The sequence below is a fragment of the Lepidochelys olivacea genome (assembly GCF_965140295.1).
Source record: "Lepidochelys olivacea isolate rLepOli2 genome assembly, chromosome: 7".
Lineage (NCBI taxonomy): Eukaryota > Metazoa > Chordata > Testudines > Cheloniidae > Lepidochelys > Lepidochelys olivacea.
The window spans coordinates 107,723,986-107,745,365 of NC_140417.1; the positions used below are offsets into that span (position 1 = coordinate 107,723,986).

Here is a 21,380-nt window from a genome sequence, read left to right on the forward strand (position 1 = left end):
AATACTTAACTGTACTCTAGTGTCTCAGTGCATCAGCGTCCCTTCTGATCACGCTGGATCTTACACTGTGTCCACTCAGCCCAGCTGGTTTGAATCTATATAGTAGCACATCCTTGGGGTAAGGACCTTAACTTCTATCCCTCTGTGCAAGGGCCTCCCCTTATATATAGTTGGGGGGAACGCTGGCTGGTCCTTATCTTCAAGGCTCTTGGAGGCCCCCTTTGAATCTAACTTTCTGTTAAAGGGGAGTTAAGGGAATCTAGGCCCATCCACTGCACTGTCTGCAGCTCAGGACCCTTAAACCAGGCAGGCAGAATCAATCCTCAGCAATTCTCCTGCTGTGCCCATAGCTCCTGCCTAGCTCCCTTAATTCTCTAGGCTTTTTCAAATGCATCTGCAAGTCTTCACTCACCACAGAAATGCAGATACTTCTGTAATACATTCAGGATTAACATGCAGGCCTTGTTATAAATCTACAGCACACCACTGCTAGGTGGTAGATACAGCATCTTAAGTTAGCAGTTAAAAAAAAAAATTGACCCAATGGACCATCTTTCACTAATATTACCTACTGCCAAGGAGAGAGTTCTGGGACAGGGAATCACTTTGATATTTATTTATACTGTATTAAAAATACCCATACCTTTTAAAATGACTCTGGGACCATCAAGCTGTGAATATATCTAGCCTGTGTAACTGCCTCATCCTGTAACAGTGTCCTCCCTTTCCCCAGGTGTTATTGTTTGTTACTCTCACTGGTTGCATCTTGTTTTAAATTAGGCCCTGACCCTGCTTTGAGAGCTGCAAAGACACAGCCCTATGCTCAGAGCCCCATTGAAGCCAGTGGGGCCTTGCACAGGTGCAGGTGTCTGATCCCATGCAGTACATTGCAGGATCAGAATGGTGGACTGTAAGTTCTCTGGAAAAGGAACTGTGTCTTCCTGTGTGCTAATACAGCTCTAGCATATTGGGACCCTGATCCTGCCTGGGACCTCTGGTTGCTACAGCAATATGAATACTGATATATGATACCAGGCTTTAATGCTGGTTAACCAAAGTGGCTATATTTGATTAAAAGGCCTGTGTTGACAGCCTTAGGTAGCATGTCAGGAAAGGGAATGCTCTGAAAAAACAGCCCATCTGGGAGTAAAGTGGGAGGTAGAAAAGACTAGTCTACAGATTCTGCAGTTTAAAATACTTAAAGCAGTGGTTCTCAAACTTTTTTTTTTTGAGGACCACTTGAAAATTGCTGAGGGTCTCGGCGGACCACTTAATGATCTTTCCAAATGTTTTTTGTACCATTAGCTAACTAACTATTGTAAAGCGCTTTGGATAAAAGTGCTATATAAAAAAAAATTAATAGTTAACTTTTTTTGTTCTACAAATAAAAGCGCACAACTCATATTTTAATATCAGTAGTCTTACCTTTCTAATGCGATGGATGTGCCCTCTCTCCCCTGCCACAGCAGCCCCCAAGCTGGGGCAGGGAAGGAGGGTTGTCTCTCCCTGGCAGTTGCAGCCTTGCAGCTGGGGAAAGTTGCCTCTTTCTCTGGCCGCCGCAGCCCAGATTCCCCTCACCCCCTCTTCTCACCCCACTTCCCCCTCCCACCTACCCGCTATTCCCCACAAGGCCACCACCTCACCTTACATATGCATCTTCTCCAGGGTCCAGGCACCTAATTAGTGAAGCCACGCCTGCACGGCTCCACTAATTAGGTGGGTGGCCCTTCACTCTCTCATGTGCGGCCGCCCAGGAGCGCACCTTAGAGGGAACTATCCACAGACCACCTGAATGGAGCTCACGGACCACTGGTGGTGCACAGACCACAGTTTGAGAATCTCTGACTTAAAGCTTGTATCTGGAGAAACTCCCTTGGAGCTGACAGATTACACAAAGGTCAGAATTTGGTCCATGCCTCAGCTCCTGATCTTGGGGCTGTGCAGGGCAAATAGCATTAGCATTTAAATGGAACCAACTAGATTTTGAATCTTGATAGTAGTTGGGACAGACCAAAGTCAGATGATACGCCATGGTTTTAAGTTAAGAGTAATGTATTAACAATAGGAGTTTCAAGAATGCTTAAGGGAATTATAGGCATCCAATTCCACTGATGTCTAAAAGTCCCATCCTAGCCATCAAAGGAGGTTTTATTTTACAAGGAGAATAGTGAATTCGCAGAATAGACTTCCAGATGAGGTCAAAAGGAGAGCTGGGTGGGAAATTATTTTCCTGTCCCGCAAAAGATTAGAGATTCCAAGGTTTAAGCCCCTGCAATTCCCACATCCCAGGTGAGCCCCCCCAACTCTTGGGCTATAAAGTTAGTATCTCTGTCCCAAGGAATATTGAATTATTTCTGTAAAGTGGAAAAGCTCCAGCTGGTGAGACTGAGGGAGACCCACCTCTCAATTGTCTGTGGTGGTTAGGGCTCTTCCTGACTTGGAGCAGGGACTTGCACTTTCCGATTTCCCATGTGAGTGCCCTAAGCACCGAGAAATGGACTCTGGGTCTTTCTCTCTTTTTTTTATTTTGATGAATTGGCTTTTTCTGACAAAAACACACTAACAAACAAGCAACCTGTTTTTCCTGAGCTGTTTTAGTCAAGAGTATTGATATGGTCGTGTGTGTGGTCTAGTTTTTACTTAAGAAGCAACCGTTGCTTTGCTCACAGAGAACCTGAGTATGTTCCCTCTCTGTCCAGAAGTTATGCAACTTCTAATGTTAAAATTGTACTATGTTCCCATGGTATGTTTACAGTGATAACACCACCAGAGGATGGTGTGAGCCTTGAAGACAGAGGCTTAGTTCCATTTTTATGTGATGGGGAGTGGAAAGCACTTCCCCTTCATCACTCTTATAAATGGAAATAGGGGACTGGATAAAAAGCTATAGTTTGGGATGAGTCTGGTGGTTGGTTTAAGATGCTTTTTTGTTTATTCTGGATCCTGAATCAAATAGACCCATCCCTTTTCCCAGGATCATGTCTCCTATACATAGTGTTTCCCAGTCAAGCAGATAGCGCCAGGTAGCAAAATGAAACCAGCTCAACCCCTCTACTGCTGTGTCATGAAGTAAGTGCTCTGTGCAGGAGCAGAAAAGATCTGATGATGTGCTGTTGTTGGAAGGAAAAACAATGAGGAGACACATGATATTTGTCTCTCTGCCCATCCCTCAAAGTGTGCCTTTTAGCAGTAGTAAAGGTTGTTTCACAAAATGCTGCATTCAAGGTTCTAGAAAAGGTTGATGTCCCTTTTTATCGTTTTACATGTTACACAAAAGATCCCACTGTAATTAGCTTCAATATTTGCTTTAGTTTTTATGAGATTGAATAACTGTGTGAAGTACACATCACATTCCCCAATAGCATCTAGTTTGCATAGAGGATAACAATCTACTACTGTGTCCAACCAATGGAGGTATTACTTTAGCTCCAACGATAGGGGTCTGTACTTTGGAGCTGAAGGTCATGGGTTCGAGTCCTGCCGATGACATGTGGTTTGATCACCATAACTGCAGTATAATTAAAGGATACTTAATAATGTAACTGGGGTGACTTCCAAGAGCATGTGGTGCATAGCTAAACCCAGCAGCATGTAAGACTTGGCACTTCCCATGTGTATTGTGTACTCTTGCAGCCATAACTCCAGGGTCACTTCTGTAGTAAGGTTCTTTATACCGCAGTAAGGTGGACTGTGAATGCTGGGTGAAATTCTCACTTCCTGTGCAAAGCTCGAACAAATAAGCTTTCTCACAGGAGACCAACGCAGAGGTTCTGTGAGATGCAACCATCGCTCTCCAACCTGGAGGCAGGACATGTGACACTGAAGCAGCCACTTTGCCACCACCAGTACAGTGCCTGAAATAGTTTCTGTGTTCCACTATGCCTTCCCTCCCCCACCAGTAGGGTTTGTAGCTAGACAATCTGTGTAGTTTGAGGATCTGCTGGCCACACTTCATTTCTTCGTTGCCTCCCCAAGAGCCTGCTGGGGCATCCTGTGCAATGGGCCACCCTGGACCGTAATGCCATCACCTGCAGAGTGCTCTGGAGTTCCTTTGCAATACACTTCATGTTGTCCCAAGCAGTAGAATGGTGTCATTTCTGTTGTATTCTGTCCCATACTTAGCCATGTCAGGGGAAATGTGACTTTCACGTATGGTGTATAAGACTCCGTGGTAATCAGGTCTTTTAAAGAAATTGCAGTTATTTATTCTAAATGCTCTCTTCTGCCATGCATGATCTACATCCTGGTATTCACGGCCAAGACTAAATAGAGCTGAAAGGAGTTATCTGCAGGAGTATGCAGCATTACTTCTCTCATATTGATAACCAACCAGTTTCCAAACAGTATTACTTGAAATCGAAGTCCTCACACAGGGATTCATTTTAGGTGTGTTTCTGAGGCTTTCCTCTTTGCTAATAGGATCTTCAAATGTTGGAACCCATTGCTAATTTTCCCATCATCATTATTATTATTATTTTTTAAAGTCCTCAGTGCTTACGAAAACAAGTCAGCGCTGGGTAATATTTTCCCCTTCCCATGATGATGTTGGGAAATATTTCTATTGGAGGAGATTCATTTTTTTTTTCTCCCTGTCCTAGTGTGTGTAGCATGTGAGAGAAGTTATTATGGTCCTGTAGGCTCATACTGTAATTACTGATTGCTGTAAAGTATACACTCATTGGAGTACGAGGTATACAGAACATGACATCATAACTTAACTTGTTTTGCAAGTTTCCTCTGCCAGAGCAGAGTAACTTGACCTTTTGAAATGGCTTTCTGATGTATGGTTTTCATCTCAGAGCTACACCTTTTTTCATCTTATCTCATTGGTGGTACAGCCCTGCACACCTCAGGTGACTAGTTGAGAAGCCTACTTCTTTAAAGATCTAAGGGTTAAAGGGTGCCAGAAAAAAAATCCCTCAGTTTATTTGGGAATCTGTCTCTTAACATATTTTGTAAATGAGGCTGTGATTGGAAATACAGTAGTTCAAGTAATTTTGTTCAGTAGCTTCTTTGAAACAGAACTAGAATTTGTCACACTTTTCTTCTGTCTGTAACTATCAGAATGAAGTCCAGTTCCCATTCTTTAATGCCATTTATTTTATAAAGACTTTTGCTTCTGATTGTAATGACATTTTTAAATTTCTTTTTAGAGGAAAAAATTAGTCTCTGCTCTTTGTAGGGCTATTCTTGACCGCAGAAGATTTGTGTGTGTGTGTTGTGAGAAGATATTTATAATGGACTGCAGTGTATTTGGGAGATAACGTATGGCAACAGAACAGCTGGAGAAGTCATAGCTATGCCTGGCCTAGGGTTTTGAAAAAAGATTGGGACATGGATGAGAGCTAGTTGGCTGAAGCTCAGTCCAGATAAGACTGAAGGGATTCTGGTAGGTTGGGGGAGGGAAGTGGAAGATGGGGCAAGAATGATCTCCACACTATTAAATTGGGGGTGCCCACCCTCTGTGAACTGTGCTCCTTGGTCTTTACCTGCTGCCTGTTGGTTTCTGGATAGTACTAAAGCTTTTGTTTTTGACCTACAAAGCCGAAGTGGTTTGAGACTTTCAATGCCTTATGAGAGACATAGATTCCAGGGCCAGAAGGGATCACTGTGGTCATCTAGACCGACCTCCATAGAGCCTAGACCATTGGTTCTCAAAGCCGATCCGCTGCTTCACCGCTTGTTCAGGGAAAGCCCCGGTGCGCCTTCCAGCAGCCCCCATGGGCCTGGAGCAGTGAACCGCGGCCAGTGGGAGCCGCAATCTGCTGAACCTGGGGACGCGGCAGGTAAACAAACCAGTCCGGCACGCCAGGGGCTTTCCCTGAACAAGCGGCAGACTGGCTTTGAGAACCACTGGCCGAGACAATTCCGAGACCATATCTTTTAGAAAAACATCCAGTCTTGATTTTAAAATCCACCATGGCGAATCCACCATGACCCTTGGTAAGTTCTTCCAATGGTTACTTACTTTTGTTAAAAATGTGCACGTTATTTCCAGTCTGAACTCGCCTAGCTTCAACATCCAGCCAAGTTGGCTCATGTTATACCTTTCTCTGTTAGATTAGCCTTAGGATAGCTACTCTTCCCATCCCATACTGATACAGTCCCCCTCAGTTTAAAAGAGAGGGAGCTGGCAGCAGAGTCTTCTCTGTGAGGGGCTGTCAACTTTGCAACCAGCCTCTCTGATTCAATACAGCCTGGGTCTTTGTGCTGCAGAGGGTGTTTGGGTATTTACTAAGGCTTTTGAAGTGGAAGAGGCTTGAGTGGGGGGAGGGGGATATGGCTTTTGTGAAGGTGGAGAGCTTTTTGGGAATCTTTGCTGGGTCTTATTTATTTATTTATTTTTGGGGGTGGGATATGTTAGCTGATTGTTTGTTTGTTTGTAACTACGATATCCACATTCTTAGCTTTTTGTTAATATTTTAATAAATTTAGAAAACATAATAAAATACATATATAAACCTCTTGTTTAGATTGGTCATGCCCTAAATGGAAATGCTGTTTGGAATATAATTGAATTCATAGTAATATGAAAATGAGCTATAGGAATTTCCACAGTCCTCTCTTCTGGCCACTTGGCTCTTAAACAAACAGCATTTACACCATTTGTTCAGGATGGTCAGCTGGCATAAACCATGCTGAGAGACATGGGGGAGGTGGGAAGACACCCAAGCCTGTTTGTCAAACATTTATCCCAGAGGTGCCCAGTTTTGCAAGGGACTCCCCCTTGCTTTTTCTCCACCTATGTTGTCATTGATGTGTTCACGCACGGGCACTTCTTTTCCCATCTGACATTAAAATAATGATGTCACTGTCAGCAGATGATTGACATGAATGTAAAAGAAAGGGAGTCTTTTTTTTAAGAATTAAGAATGGAACTGAAGTTTGAAATCCTTTAAAAAAAAATTTTTTTTTTGAGGGTGGAAGGACAGATGATAGTTACATTGCTTAATGCACCACTGGAGGCGCTCAGATACCACGGTGATGGGGCGATATAAGAACCCGAGTACTAAAAGATACAAAGAGTGTTTGGCTGCATTTGTCTTCCACCCCCGATTGAGTAAATTGTCAACTTACAAACTCAGCCTTAGGGGCCAAATTGGACTCCCAACCTGTGGAGCTTTGTTGAAGGGAGATGCCACCCTCTGCAATTGTAAAAATCTCCTTGATGGTGAGGAGTCATAGCCTTGCCTTTCTCTCACCCCTTTTGGGGTGCCAAATGTCTGGTAGTACTGAGCAGCCCTTGTGCTTGGGGGAACCACAAAGGCTGCATCTGAGGCAAACCCCAGGATGCAGGCACAAGAGAAGCCAGAGATCCTTGGACATCCATCTGAGGTTGGGTTGCAGAAACAGCCCCAGTGTGGGCCTAAGGTCCAGCATTAACTGGGTTACACAGTGTGTGTGTGTGCAGAAATTGGCCCTGTATTCCTTGCTGTAAATCTCATCTGAGTGTAAAAATATTTATTAACTGGGCGCAGAGTACTTGGAGAGGAGGGTAGTTTTGTAGAGTACTGTAGTTGGCGGGATCAGTTAACAGTTGAAACCTGTTGACCTTTGACTATGAAACTATTGGACAGGATAGTGCTTCAGTGTACCACCTGTTTGCGTTTGGGCACCAATTCAACACCCAGACTGGAAAAGTTTTATTGGCAAACATTATAAAAAGTGGTTCCAGAGTAGCAGCCATGTTAGTCTGTATTCGCAAAAAGAAAAGGAGGACTTGTGGCACCTTAGAGACTAACCAATTTATTTGAGCATAAGCTTTCGTGAGCTACAGCTCACTTCATTATAAAAAGTGGCGGTCTTAAGTGCTGCTAGAAACACAAAGCCTTAACTGAAATAGCTCACTCCTTCCAACATTGGTTATTTCCTGACAACTCTTGGTGCTATACCTTCCTGCAGATGATATTAATAGAGAATAATGTACTAGGTCAAGGATTACTAATTTGTACAGATCAGTATATGAGTTGTCCATTCTTTGTTGGCTTACTAGTAATTTTTCTTTTAGAGCTGTGGTTAAATATGACTTTTGACTTGTGCTGAAAGATTAAGTAGGATAGCCATTTAAAAAGAATTCATTTAGGGATGGAGTTTGAATATGGTTTATCTTTCACGGCATGTAATCACAGTTGGAGTAATCTGTATGTGGAGACATTGCAATGGGATCCAGAGGGCCCTGTCTGTTTGCTTTCTTGAACTGTTCAGTATAAAGCCCCTTATAACAGTGAATGGGAAGGCTGAATAAAGTTATCAACACCTATATTGGCATTTTAAAAATTTAAACAAAGTCATTTTTAAAGACATTTGTAAATTGTTGGCATAGAGTAATTCTGTAAAACAAATTTACTCTGAAGATAGAGCCCACTACAGAAGCTACAGAGAAGTCTGTCAATTCTTGTACTGCAAAGTAAATTTGTCATCTTGTTTGTTTTGCAATTTCAGGTAACTTAAAAAAAATCTTTGGCAGTAGGATATGAGTTTTCTTGGGTTTACTCTTTACTGATATGAAATATATGTAGAAACCACTTGTCCTCCATCTGGAGATCACTTTTGTAATAGCACTATTTGGTGCACTATGTTTAACTTGTATAATGGATCAATGGAATTCTTAACATGCCAGCAAGACTAAGGTGGATGAGGTAAAATGAGTTTGTAAAAAGTGTCAAGTTGTATTATAGCTCTTTGAAGACTTTGGCTAGAGAATGTTGTTCCCAGAAGTAAGAGTTGACATCGCCTATTTTAAGATGATGCTTGGCTCCCAACAACACAATATGTATATTTTATTTATACATATACACATAGGCATACTGGACAGTTGGTGTCTCCATGTTGAAGGATATTTGTTGGGGTTCTTAGGAGCTGGAGAGCAGCTGCTCCACATGACACACCCTCCTCAGTACCCATGATTCTCCCCTTCTTTGCTCCCTGTTCCATTCTGGAGAAAGGGAGGAGGAGTACAAGTGTGGAGGAGAGTAGACTGTGGCTACATAACTGCTTCTGAGAGGAACCCATGGGTACAGAGGGACCAAATTCCTTCATACAATGAAGCCTAGGGCTTTGTGGGGTTTCTAACTTTCATGCTCCATGTCTCACAAGGACAGGAATCTGTCCCACTTGAGGTAACTGTGAAGTGAATTTCCAGTGTTCTTTTGGGTTTTATTTTGGGAGAGGATGATTTCGGTCATATAAATATAGAAAAACTTAATTTGAATATCAAATTTGTTTGAGAAAACAGCTGCTGAAGTTCTTGTGAATATCCTGATACAGTAAGGGAACAGAAGGGTGAACTGTCTCATCTTGAGTTTGAAAGTTTCACTCACATGTCAGTAGGTGTTTACATTCTACTCAGGAGAGAGTGTGAAATAAGAAAGGGAGAGAACCAATTCAATGGAAAAAAAGACTGTAAGTTGGAGCAGAGAGTGGGCAGTATGGAAAACAAATATAGAAAGTTTGAAAAAGGAGCAGAGAGGTGCCAGAGAGAGGGGATAAATTAGTCATATATACTGTGTATAAGCAATGGATTTATGCCAGCTTAGATTTGTTCTTGTATCCCCTTATCCCTATTCAGAACCTCTCAGGGAGAAAAATGTTTTGTTTTCTATTTCTAAAATTAATTTCTCTTGGTGAAAAATATCCATTCATTTAAGTACAGGGATGAAGTAAATGTTCTAAATTTTGAATGAGTTTTGTGAGTCATCCCCCCTCCCCAAAATTGCTTTGAGATCCTCAGAATCTCAGACTCAGTGACATTCCCCTGACCAGAATTAGAATATTTTGTAGGCAGCTTTTGGTTAACATACAATAAGAATGTTACAGGGTTAATATACAATAATAAGCACTTATGTGTGATGTGCCTCTTCATAATCATATGCAAAACTATCCCAATGAAGAAAGGAAGGACCACTGCTGCTTTGGCAGGGACTTTCTTTGTGGTTTACTTTTTACAAGTAAAATGTGCTCCATAACTGCATGCCTTTCAATTTTATAAAGTAGGTGGCTGGGAGAATTTGATAATGAAACATTTTCTTAACATAACTTAATTTCTGTGGATGAAAGGGGCCTTTACTAACTTTTGTTGGCAATTCTCTCCTTTCCCTTTTTATTTTTCCTCCTTCCTTCCACTTTGCAGAGCCACCAACCAAATACCAAATCTCTCAACCAGATGTGTACTCAGCACTTCCAGGAGATCCACTTAAGTTGCGTTGTCAGTTGAAAGATGCCATCATTTGGACTAAAGATGGGGTCCAGTTGGGGCCCAATAATAGAACAGTGATTAGTGGGGAATACTTGCAAATTAAAGATGCTGCACCCAGAGATTCGGGCCTCTATGCTTGCACTGCTGTTAGGACTACAGAAAGTGATACTCTATACTTCATTGTAAATATTACAGGTGAGTGAGCTGAACACAGATCTTGCACGTAGTAGCAATTTTCAGTGTTAAAAGTGTGATATAAAACTACATTCTGTTCTAATTTGAAGAAGTCCAGTGAGACGTAAAGTAGGATACACAGAATAGCCTTTCATATCGTGAAGTTTCTAATATTTTCCCCTTGAGCCAGATCCTGAACAGGTGTAAATTGGCATAACACTTCATTTACTTCAATGGACCTATGCTGATTTACACCAGCTGAAGATGTGACCCTTTGCTTTATGTGTAAATTACTGGATTATACAAGTGACCACAATGATAAAACGGGCTGTGTAATGTATTTAAATGATATGATTTTCATATGAGAAATATAAGCATATCCTAGAACCAATCACACAGTTCTGCATGTTGCTGTATTACCTGCATGCTACAGTCTGCTAGTGACAAATCATTCCTGAGACCATTAGAGCTCTTAAGGAGAAAAGAATCATAACTGGAAAGAAATAGATTTTCCGTAGTTAGCAACCTTGCTTTGAAATCTCTATAGCAATTTCGGGATTATTACCCAGTTTTAGTAGGTTTTGTAAGACTCGTACACATTTTATGATTGGGTTTGCTACTCATTTAACTTTGGCACATTTAAAGAAATCTAATCCAGATGTACCTTGTTTAGGTGTTCTAAAGTGTAGGAAATTGCATGTGCTACAAAATGCATTGTATAAAAGATATGATCATCTTTAATATGCAGATGCTCTTTCATCTGGAGATGATGAAGATGACAATGACGGCTCAGAGGATTTTGTGAATGACAACAACCATATGAGTAAGTAACAGCCGACTGCTAGAGGTGACTGGTGGGATCCATGTGGAAAGTAGTTGCTTTCTAACCTTTCGCACTGTCAACTCCTTGGCTTCTTGGCTCTTAAATGCATGTGATATCAAATAGCAATAACTTTTCCCAACTGTTTTCTCTGTGTAATTTATTTCATGACTCTGGAACATGAAAATAAACTAACATTGTTGCATACCCAGTTTGTTTTACTGGTCTGTTCTTTCTATCTTAGTTTATCTTTAACTTTTTAGTAGTTTTCCTTCTTCTTAAATTAAAGTTAACCATTGTTGTGTTATGGAGTCCAATTTATAAACGATCATCCCCTTTCACTTTCTGCTTTTGTGTCTGATTTGAAGTTTAACTAAAGAAAAATAATCTGTTTGAGAATGAGTTAATTAAAAGGTGGTTTGGAACTATTTTTAACCGAACCTTATTGGACCAAATCTGCAGCCTTTACGCAGGCAGAAATTCTACTGGAGACAATTAATGGATTTAGAGACAATGGGATTTATTCCTGGAGTGAGAGCTGCAGGATTTGATCCCATAGAAAGCACTTTTTCTAATTAGTAGTCCAACTAAACATGAACATTTATGATACTCAGTTAATGTGAAAGTGGATTAAAAGAATCTGAAACCTATGTGGACATTAAAATTCCTTCCCTTTTGGTTATTTATAGAGTTATTAATATGGCCTGAATGGATCAATCACTAGGAAGAAAAGTGTATTCATATTGATTTCTTAGGTGGCTCAATGGAATTATTATTAAACCCCTGTGGATTACTGGTGGTGTGCCATTGTGCACACTTTTGTATTATCACTGACTTAAGGAACATAGACTGCTACATTTCACATTAGCTTACTTAGACATCATGCATTAGAGAGGTCACAGTGTTACAGTATGTAGCAGTCAAGTAGTACATTCATTCTTCAGGCTGCTTTGTAATTAGCTCTTGTTTGGCATATAATACGTAGCTGAAACATACGTTCAAATGATTTAAGTACCGGTGTTGTTCAACTGTACTAGAGATACTGCTGTATATAACTGCCTCTGCCTCTGTTCTGACAATGTGAAATGTTAGATGCTATTTAAATTACATAAGTTCTTAGTTGACTGTCTGGCCCCTGCCATCTGTTAGTGTGATTAACACAGTCTGATTCACAGGTGCATCTTAAAGTGGCTTAGATTAAGCAGCTCTAGGCTGCATTGATAAAGGAATGTGGTGGCAAGGATAATTGACAAGTTTGGAAAAGAGACATTTTCTTTAAAAACAGAGTTTCATAGTCAAAGCTGGTGAATATAGCAAATGCACATGAGGGCATAATTCCGTGTTGCATGTTTTAGGGAACATCCATATTTAAATTCCCATTTTCAAGTTTGTTTTACACTTGCTGAAATGATTTTGTGGCATTTTTTAAGAAGTTAGTCAATATGGTGGAGCTTCTGAACCACACTAATAACTGTGCATGAGACGCTGTGATGGAATGAATTTTGTGAGTGACTAAAGTGAGCAAAGAGGAAAAGTCCAGATTGCTGCCTCACAAAAGAGCTTTGTTTGCTTATTTAACAAGTTGAATTTACTACTATTTATTTATATGTCCTGTAGTGTATTTTGCCACAGTAAATGACATTCTTGTAATACGAGTCTTCATTGTAGGCCACTGCTAACTCTTTGCTGAGAAGAGGGTGAAAGATGGATGATCTGAGTGTGTCCAGATTAGCAAGGTTCATTTGCATTCTTGCTGCTCAAAATGACACTGATGATGTAACCTTAGACTTTGCATATTCAAAACTCATTTTATGTAGCAAAATAAAAGTTTGTTAAATTTTTTGGTGTAAACACAAAAAAACAGAATCTCTGCTAAGAAAGACAACTGTAAGAGTTCTCTTTAATAAGGCTTTCACGAACTGCTCTGCCTGCCTGCAAATGGAAGCCCGAGAAAGACACTTTTTTCCTAGATTGTCTTCCTGGTTCTTGCAAGGGTGGGGAAGGAAATGGCTGCAGAGCTTTCTCAGGAAACCAAACCTTGGCATGCTCAATCCTGGATGCTTAGAAATAAAGCAAACATTTTGTGTGGTTTTATTCACTACTTTTTAAAAATGTCTTTTAAAATACTATTTAGACATTTCTTTGGTTACAAATATATTTTTTGTGGCCAAAGTTTTCAGATGAAGGCACCTCAGTCTGTAGGTAAATGCAGTCTTCTTTCAAAAGTACCAAGAACACACAACTCCCCGGGAACTTCATGGGTGCCGTAAGTGCTCAGCAGCTTTGAAACCAGGCTGCTTTTATTTAGGTGACTAAATATGAATTTAGGAGCCTAAATCTAAGCAACTAAGTTTGATCATTTTGGCCTATGTGCATTTTTTAAGTGATGGGCATACACAGCATATATCATTCTGTATTTGGTTTCCTTACATGTTGCCAGATATTTGAACGGTCAGAAAACAGTATCCTGAATGGGTTTCTATTGCTTCCAGCTTTTGTTTAAGGGATTAGTGGTGCTGGGCTGAATGTACTAGAAAATAAAATCCTCTCTCCACGGAATAGCTTTGGTGGCAGTTCAAGCTTCCCCATCACGGACCTGACAATCTGCCTCCATCCTGGTTTTGAGGGCCACCTCTAGGGGCTACAAGGCTATTGGTCACGAATGCTGATTCAGGGCTCAATCTTGCAAGTCACAGAATGCCTCCTACATGGTGCTGAGCATCCTCAGGTTCTCTTGGCCTCAACGGGAGTGCATTGCCACCATTTGCTGATTGGTCACACCATAATTAATATACCACTGACATCAGTGGGAGTTGATGGGTGGTCAGCAACTTGAAGGATTGTTTTAGCTGTTTGTGCTCATTGCTGAGAATTCTGACATGAGTATCCGTTGTGATGATTTGTGTGATATGGACGCTTGTTCACGAATAACTGGACTGAGGCCACCAACTGTAATTTCACATGGGCCACTGAATGACCATCAGGCAGGTCACTTCTAACTTGGACTGAATTCTAATATATGAAAGGCAGCATATCCAAACTTAGTCCTGTGACCATCCAGTTCCTCGCTCTCTCCATCTCCTTTTAAACCATTTCCTTTCAGTTAAATAAATGTATATTGGCATTAGGAGTGTTTGTTTTAAAACAACCTGTATTTGAACCCTAAGTCTTCCTTTTGAAACTCGAAGACTATCCAGAAGCATAAGCTATATAGTTATAAGCTATGTCTGTCTATAGGGTGATAAGTGATAAAAAGGTGCAAACGAATCAAACTGCAGAGAACGGAAACCCTCTCAAGGGAGCAGCCAAAACTGGATGTCTAGTAGAAGTGGTCTTTAAGTAAAGGTCAAATTCAGTTGTACTGGAAACCTTCGGGATACTTTGATGTGGTCACTTAAAGCAGGGTGTTGCCTGCTGGAGGTGGTTCTCAGTCAAGCTTCAGTGCAGTTGACATCTTTTACATTTGTGTTTATTGAATACTTTTTGTAGGACTTTGTAAATTCTGAAGCAAAATGGTCCTCTGCATTGTCTAATTTCAAGTTTGCATGTTCGGGATTTTCCTGATTAGTTTTAATTTGTCTGTAGTCAAGGGCAGAGCAGGTCAGCAGAATATTTTCTTAGCTAACATGAATTCTAAAAGTAATCAGTAATTCTCACCAGTTTATCTAGTACTTATGCTGTTACTGTACTGTGAACGTTAAACTGATGTACTATCTGTATACATTTAAGTGTCTAGTTAGTTAGCAAAGATAGTATGTGATCAGTATCGCTCATAAAAAGATCCTGCAGAAGTATTAACATGTATTGATTCTTGGTTTTAGTAGATCTGGTAAAAGTTATTTTTCCGTAAGCCAATAAAAAGCACTATTGGTCAGAAGTTCATCTAGAAAGGAAGAAAACCTTCCTTGTTTTTCTTTGATACTTTCTTCTCCTTAATAAACCAAAATAATATGAAGATGGGTATTACAGGTCTGTGCTGCTGTTTTTCTTTTTATTTCTGTTTAAAAAACAAATGGTATGTTGCTAAAATATCTCTCAATGATTGTCTAAGGAAATACCATAAGGCCCTTTGAAGGACTGATTATTAACACAAAATTATATGTTTTAGCCCAGTAGAAATATACTAGTTAACTAGAAATCTAATTGCACAAACCGGCATTGTTTTGGGGATCCTTCTTCCAACTAAGGTCTGGATCCTGATTGTCTTGGTTCCACTGTGCTGGGAGGAATATTCTGCAGACAAGCCTCCCAGGAGGACTCAGTCCAGTCCTGTAAATTGTGGAGCAGTTTCCTTCAAGACAATGTGGAATGGGGTGGGGGTCTGCAATTATGGGGTTCCATTGGGTAGCTGCAAACTTCGTGCACACACAAAAACACACACACTCTCACAGTGTATGCTTGAGTCAGTGCATGCAGTGGACATGACTACAGCCCATGTGTTATCGTTAGGCTTGGCAGAATTTGATTTTTCTTTTTGATAATTTTGATGGACCATAGTAATGTTTATTTTGAAGCTTTTTCCTTTTTATAGATTTTAAAATGTTCACAGTTGCAGAAATTATGGGGTAGGGTGGAGTGTCACACAATAATTATTTAATGACAATAGACACTGTAGTTCAATCACTCAAAGCTTTACAATTGTTAAAACACAAATTTTGAACATCACATGTCAAAAAATACAAAGTAAATATCCTTAAAACAAACTCTAATGAACTCTCCGGCAGCATTTTTCTTACCTTGCTTATTTTTAAAAGTTGATTATTTTCGATGGAAATACCTTTTTCATAGGTTTGTGTGTGTGAAATCAATGCTTCCTGCCATTTACCAATAAGAATTGAATCCTTCCAAGTCTACTTATAGTATTTGCTGGGTGGGTGCTACACACATGGTAGGAAGGATTGCGTACACTCAGCTCTTTGTAGGTACTCCGATATCTCAGTGAGGAGCCCTGAATAAATAAATGGCCAAGTGGGTAAGTAGATTGCTTGTAAAAATCAAGTTTAATCTGACTTCAGGAATCATGGATTTGGCCCAGTGAGCATATCTGTTTGATCACATTGCACTACCTTATTGAATACGTTTAATGGTGCAGAGAAAATATTCTTATGCATTAGTACTTTAATGTAATTCTCCCTTTGCTTGATGTAGTTTTAATGTAATTCACTTTTTGCTAAATGAAGTAAATTCCTTTGGTCTTACTACTTTAATTTATTGAAGGAACCTTTGGTGTGTAAGGGAAATACTGTTTTTAGCTGATAATTTTAATGGTGTTTTCCTCTGCATCTTTGTTCACTTCGGATCATTTAGCAATTTCTTGGTCCTGCAGTTTAATTCCAAATACTTACAAGTTACCTAATTTTATGTTTCAACTTCATGTGCAAATTTACTTTGTTTTTCTAGTTCATTAATTTTAACACTAATTGCTTCTTCAGGCTAAAAACCCCCACTTATCGTATCCAGCATCATTTAAGACTTGCTTTTGGAATGTTTTTCTTTATGGAGGAGAGGTTGTTAAAGAACTTATTCCTGTATTTCTGTCCAGCTGTATTTTTATTTTGAGGGGGGAGAGGTCACAGGATTTCTGAGTTTTTACCAATTGTAAGAAGTGCTATAAATATTTGAAGAACGGAAGAGTTTATTTATAGTGGAGTGCTAGACTGCTAATGAAGGAAATGAAACAGGGCTGGGAGAAGTGCAGTTATTTTTCTAGACCCCTTTAGTCCTAAAAATTCCATGCTAATCTGATTGATTTCAGGAAGAAGCCATTGTAAAATAAAGTAATATTTCTTACTCTTAAAGAGATCTTGATTTTTTTAAAGCAGGTAAGGTGGCTTAATTAAAACTGTTATGAAATCACCATGCAGTTTAGCCCAAGTAGTGTACACTCTGCTTGAGAGGACTAGATCTCGTATAGTAGGTATGTTAGGGCAGTCCAAAATTGAGTTGAACTGACAAAGTGTGCGGGGAAACTGGTACTGTGTATGGCTCATATAGTTAGTGCTAATAGACCCCCATGAGTCATGGGCATCAGCTATTATCTATCTCTATTTATCTACACGTGTGTTAGGGTGACCAGATGTCCCGATTTTATAGGGACAGTCCCGATTTTTGGGTCTTTTTCTTATATAAGCTCCTATTACCCCCCACCCCCCTGTCCCGATTTTTCAAATTTGCTGTCTGGTCATTCTAACGTGTACGTGTGTGTGTGAATATATGTAATTTTTTTTTCCAAACTCGGCATTCACTGGGTAAAAACAGACTGGTTTCAATTCTTTTTATCACAGTTTATGATTTTCATACATGACATATTAAGGGCCCAGTTTTTAGACACCAGAAGCACACGTGCGCGCACGCACACACATCACGTTAATCTACGTGTGTGAGCACTGACCATAACTACAGATGGAAATGGGTATTTGGAGGTCTAAACATCCATTTGAGTGCAGTAATGATAATCATCCATGTAAGTGTAGGCTCACAGATATGTGATCATTTTTGAACAACCACCTTGGGCTTTTCTATCCACTGAAGTTTTGGTTTGAAGGATCTTGACGAACACATAACAGCGAAGAAATCCAAAGGTTGCAACTTTGCCCTTGTATCATCAATTTTTTTTTAATCAGATAACCTTTAACACAGATGCTGCCAAATTCTCCGCCCCTTCCCAAAAAAACCCCCCATGTCCTGATGAGAAAGCACGAAATACAATTTTGCTGACTTGAGTTTGGCTCTCCTCCAAATCCATGTTGAGACCACCACTCTGCAAATCGTATATGACGGAGTGTTCTTGGGCAGGGTCTGCCTCTTGCTGTTGGTTTACTTGACTCATTTGGCCACCCGCATCTTCTCAGATAATTCATATTTCCAACATGGGAAGTACTGTTCACTGAGCTGTGCCCTGTCAAAATGCCTATGCAAAAATGAACTGAGTCCAAATTTGCCCCTTGGCATGTAATAGCTCCCACTTTTTCGATTCTTGTAACTTCTGAGACTCGGTGAAATAAATTAAGGGTATAGTTCTCTTAACCATAGTGAGTCAGCAGCAGAACTGTGATTAGAACGCAGAAGCATGTGACCCTAGTTTTGTGCTAACTCTAAACTACATTGTCTGTCTCCCACAGACAATTCATGCAAAACCAAGAGTGAAACTTTCTAGAAGTGGGAAGGGAGCTCAGAACAGTAGATACTTATTTTTGAATATTTATTTTTTGGAAACAGGAGCGCCCTACTGGACACACACTGACAAAATGGAGAAAAGATTACATGCAGTCCCAGCAGCTAACACAGTCAAATTTCGTTGCCCGGCTATGGGAAACCCAACACCAACCATGCGATGGTTAAAGAATGGAAAAGAATTTAAACAAGAGCATCGCATTGGTGGATACAAGGTAAGATTACTTTTTATTATATTTCTATTTCTCATCTGCAGTATGGGTCTGATCCAAAGCCTATTAAAGTCAATCGAAAGGCTCTCAAAGAACTTTGGATCAGGCTTAGAATCACAAAAAGGCTTCTAAAGAAAATAAGTTCATCTTGCCTTTCTTCTGTCTATTTTGGCCATTATTGAGCTTGCAAGCTGAGTTTTATACCTTTTTTTTTTTTTTAAACAGATTCAGTCTCAGAGAATATGAATATATTTGAAGATACTTTTGAGGGCTAATTTGAAAAACTAAGAGAAAAATAACTTTACAAAACATGTTTTTTACAGATCAGATCTTAGCAGCCCAAGCTTTCAGCTCTAGTATCCTGGAATATTCAGTTGCATTGTTAAATACAACAATCTACATTGGTGATTACAGAGGTTTAATGAACGAAGGGTCGGAAGTCAAAAGTTATTATTTTCTATGGAGTTTATGGTCTGTGAAACTGAAATGGGAAGCAGAGTTTGAGGGAAAGTAACAGCAATTACTGACTTACTTACAAGGCTTTGTTTGAATTTTAAATAGTTCAAGATCAGAAGTTTCAGTCTCAACTCATAGTTACTGATTAAAAGGGAGGTTTAGGGGACCAGCTAGTTTACTGGTATAGTGCACTAACCTTTAACCTCTGGAGTAGGTCAGATCAGAAGTCAGAATTTGGTCACTGTACCCTAGCCTTTGTTGAACATGAATTTGTTCATACACCGGATTGAACGTGTTTGATGGTAAGTGTCTGCACAAGAATCATAATTTCCACCTTGCCCCACAGCTCCAGGCCAGCTCTAATCCAGCCTGGCATCTGCCACAGCCATGTGGCCACTGACTTCCTCAGACACTTCTAGAAATCCCACCAAGGGAGAAGAGTTTTCAGACATGTGCAGGAGGCAGTAGTATAAATTATGGTAGAATCCCTGTCTCCTTCCACTCCCACTGATTCTCCATACTGGGACCACACAATAGGGTCTCTCTAAGGAATAGGGCGGATCATGGCATATGCCTTTAGCTTTTCTCTTTTCTCCCACAAAAAAAACCCCAACTTTTTTGTGGCCGTGAGCATGCAGAAGTTAGTGGTAAAACTCCTATTGACTTATTACAGTGGAAGACAAGACCCAAAAAAAAAAAAAAAAAGTTGTGATCTGCACATATAAGCAAATGGGAGCATAGAGGAAGCCTTCATTATGGGTGTATTGACAGGTAGACTTCTGTAAGGAGTTCACTCATCCTTAGCACAGTCTGTATCCAACTCGTGTCAGCATCTCCAGAAAAGCTCCTGAAAATGGCTTTGGTAAGGAAATGTCTTCATGGATGCAAAGACTTCCTTGAGCATCTAATTAGATTGCTTCATATTTCTCGCATTGAGAAGTGAATATATTGATTTTGAGTTGTAAAACTTCTGAATTCAGTTTCATTTATGAAATGTAGTGTAAATAAGCATACATATATAATAATGCCAAGGAATGTGGCAAATACTTGTTTCACTTCCTCAAGTTTTTTCCTCTGAATTCATCATTTAAGATATTTTTCCCTTAGCCTTTTGTCCTGGCATTTCATCTTTCTCCCACTTTGTGCCGGACACTGTAGCACTTTTTATTTGAAGATCCCAAAGCGCTTTCACACACCTGAAATAACTGAGAGAAATTAAGTTACGTGCTCAAGGTGACACACTGAGTTAGAGGCAGAGCCCAGACTAGACCACAAGAGCCCCAATGCCCAGCTCTCTGCTCTAAGCCTGCTGCTGCACTGCTTCCCTACTCAGATTGATGTAATCTTATTACTGCTTTACAGGCTAAAAAATTAAGGTGCCTTGTCTTGAAATGCCCTGCTGTAGCAAGCACGCATATTGCCTTTCCTGCTGTTGAGTCAGATCATCCCTATTGCAAAAATTTGTTTCCCGGGGCTAAGGAAGCCAGATTCTAGGCTCCCCTTTGTCTTTTCTACCCAGATTTACTGTAGAAGGTGTCAGTTTTTCCAATATTTGCATTTCTACAGAGCTAACTCCCAGCAAATTTCCCTAAACAAACATTATTTCTTCAAGGGTTTTCAATCTGATTTGCTTGCTCCATAAATTACTGTTCCTTATTAGTGTACACTTGGCAACACCGTCTGTCTTTTATAGTACTGTAGTGTGTTAATGAATTGGCTACAATTCGGTGGTTTCGTAGAGTTGTTAGAAAAATGAAGCCAACTGAGAAACCATTAATCCTGTCTCGGAGCATAACAGTAGCTGTTTTTAGCACTAACGTTGCCATTGTTTGAACACTTTGCACCATGTGAGGGGGGGAAAACACAGATATCTAGCTGAAAAATATTAAGTGGGGTTAATTAAATTTTGATCATGTGTGTAAAAATATATGTAAAAAATGCATATATGCCACCCACCCACACAAATCACAAACACATATTCCTGAAGCTGATGTAAGACAAAATTAAGTATATTCCTATAACCCTAAATCATAAAATATCCTACACATTTTAAGATTAACAGATGAAAAAAGCGTGTGGTATTATGATTTCTCATAGCAAGCATATATCAAATAAATGCCTCTAGAACATTTCATATTTATCATTGTCCTTCAGTAAGCAGTCTTCCTACTTGCCATAATTACCTTTAGCCTAGATCAGGGATCGGCAACCTTTGGCACATGGCCCACCAGGATAAGCCCCCTGGCAGGCCTGGCCAGTTTGTTTACCTGCCGCGTCCGCAGGTTCAGCCGATCGCAGTTCCCACTGGCTGCGGTTCGCTGCTCCAGGCCAATGGTGGCTGCGGGAAGTG

General features: G+C 40.1%; 1 protein-coding gene across 7 annotated transcripts in view; it reads left to right on the forward strand.

Annotated features, from left to right (window-relative positions):
- FGFR2 (fibroblast growth factor receptor 2) overlaps window positions 1-21,380 on the forward strand; it is a 96,118-nt gene that overhangs the window by 15,461 nt on the left and 59,277 nt on the right. For 5 of the 7 annotated variants that reach the window (XM_084634861.1, XM_084634862.1, XM_084634859.1 and 2 more), the window contains exons 3-5: window positions 10,130-10,390; window positions 11,118-11,192; window positions 18,408-18,577. In XM_084634861.1, coding sequence (XP_084490987.1) covers window positions 10,130-10,390; window positions 11,118-11,192; window positions 18,408-18,577 — 506 coding nt within the window. The remainder of the gene's footprint in view (window positions 1-10,129; window positions 10,391-11,117; window positions 11,193-18,407; window positions 18,578-21,380) is intronic. The other 2 variants (XM_084634864.1, XM_084634865.1) reach the window with 1 other exon arrangement.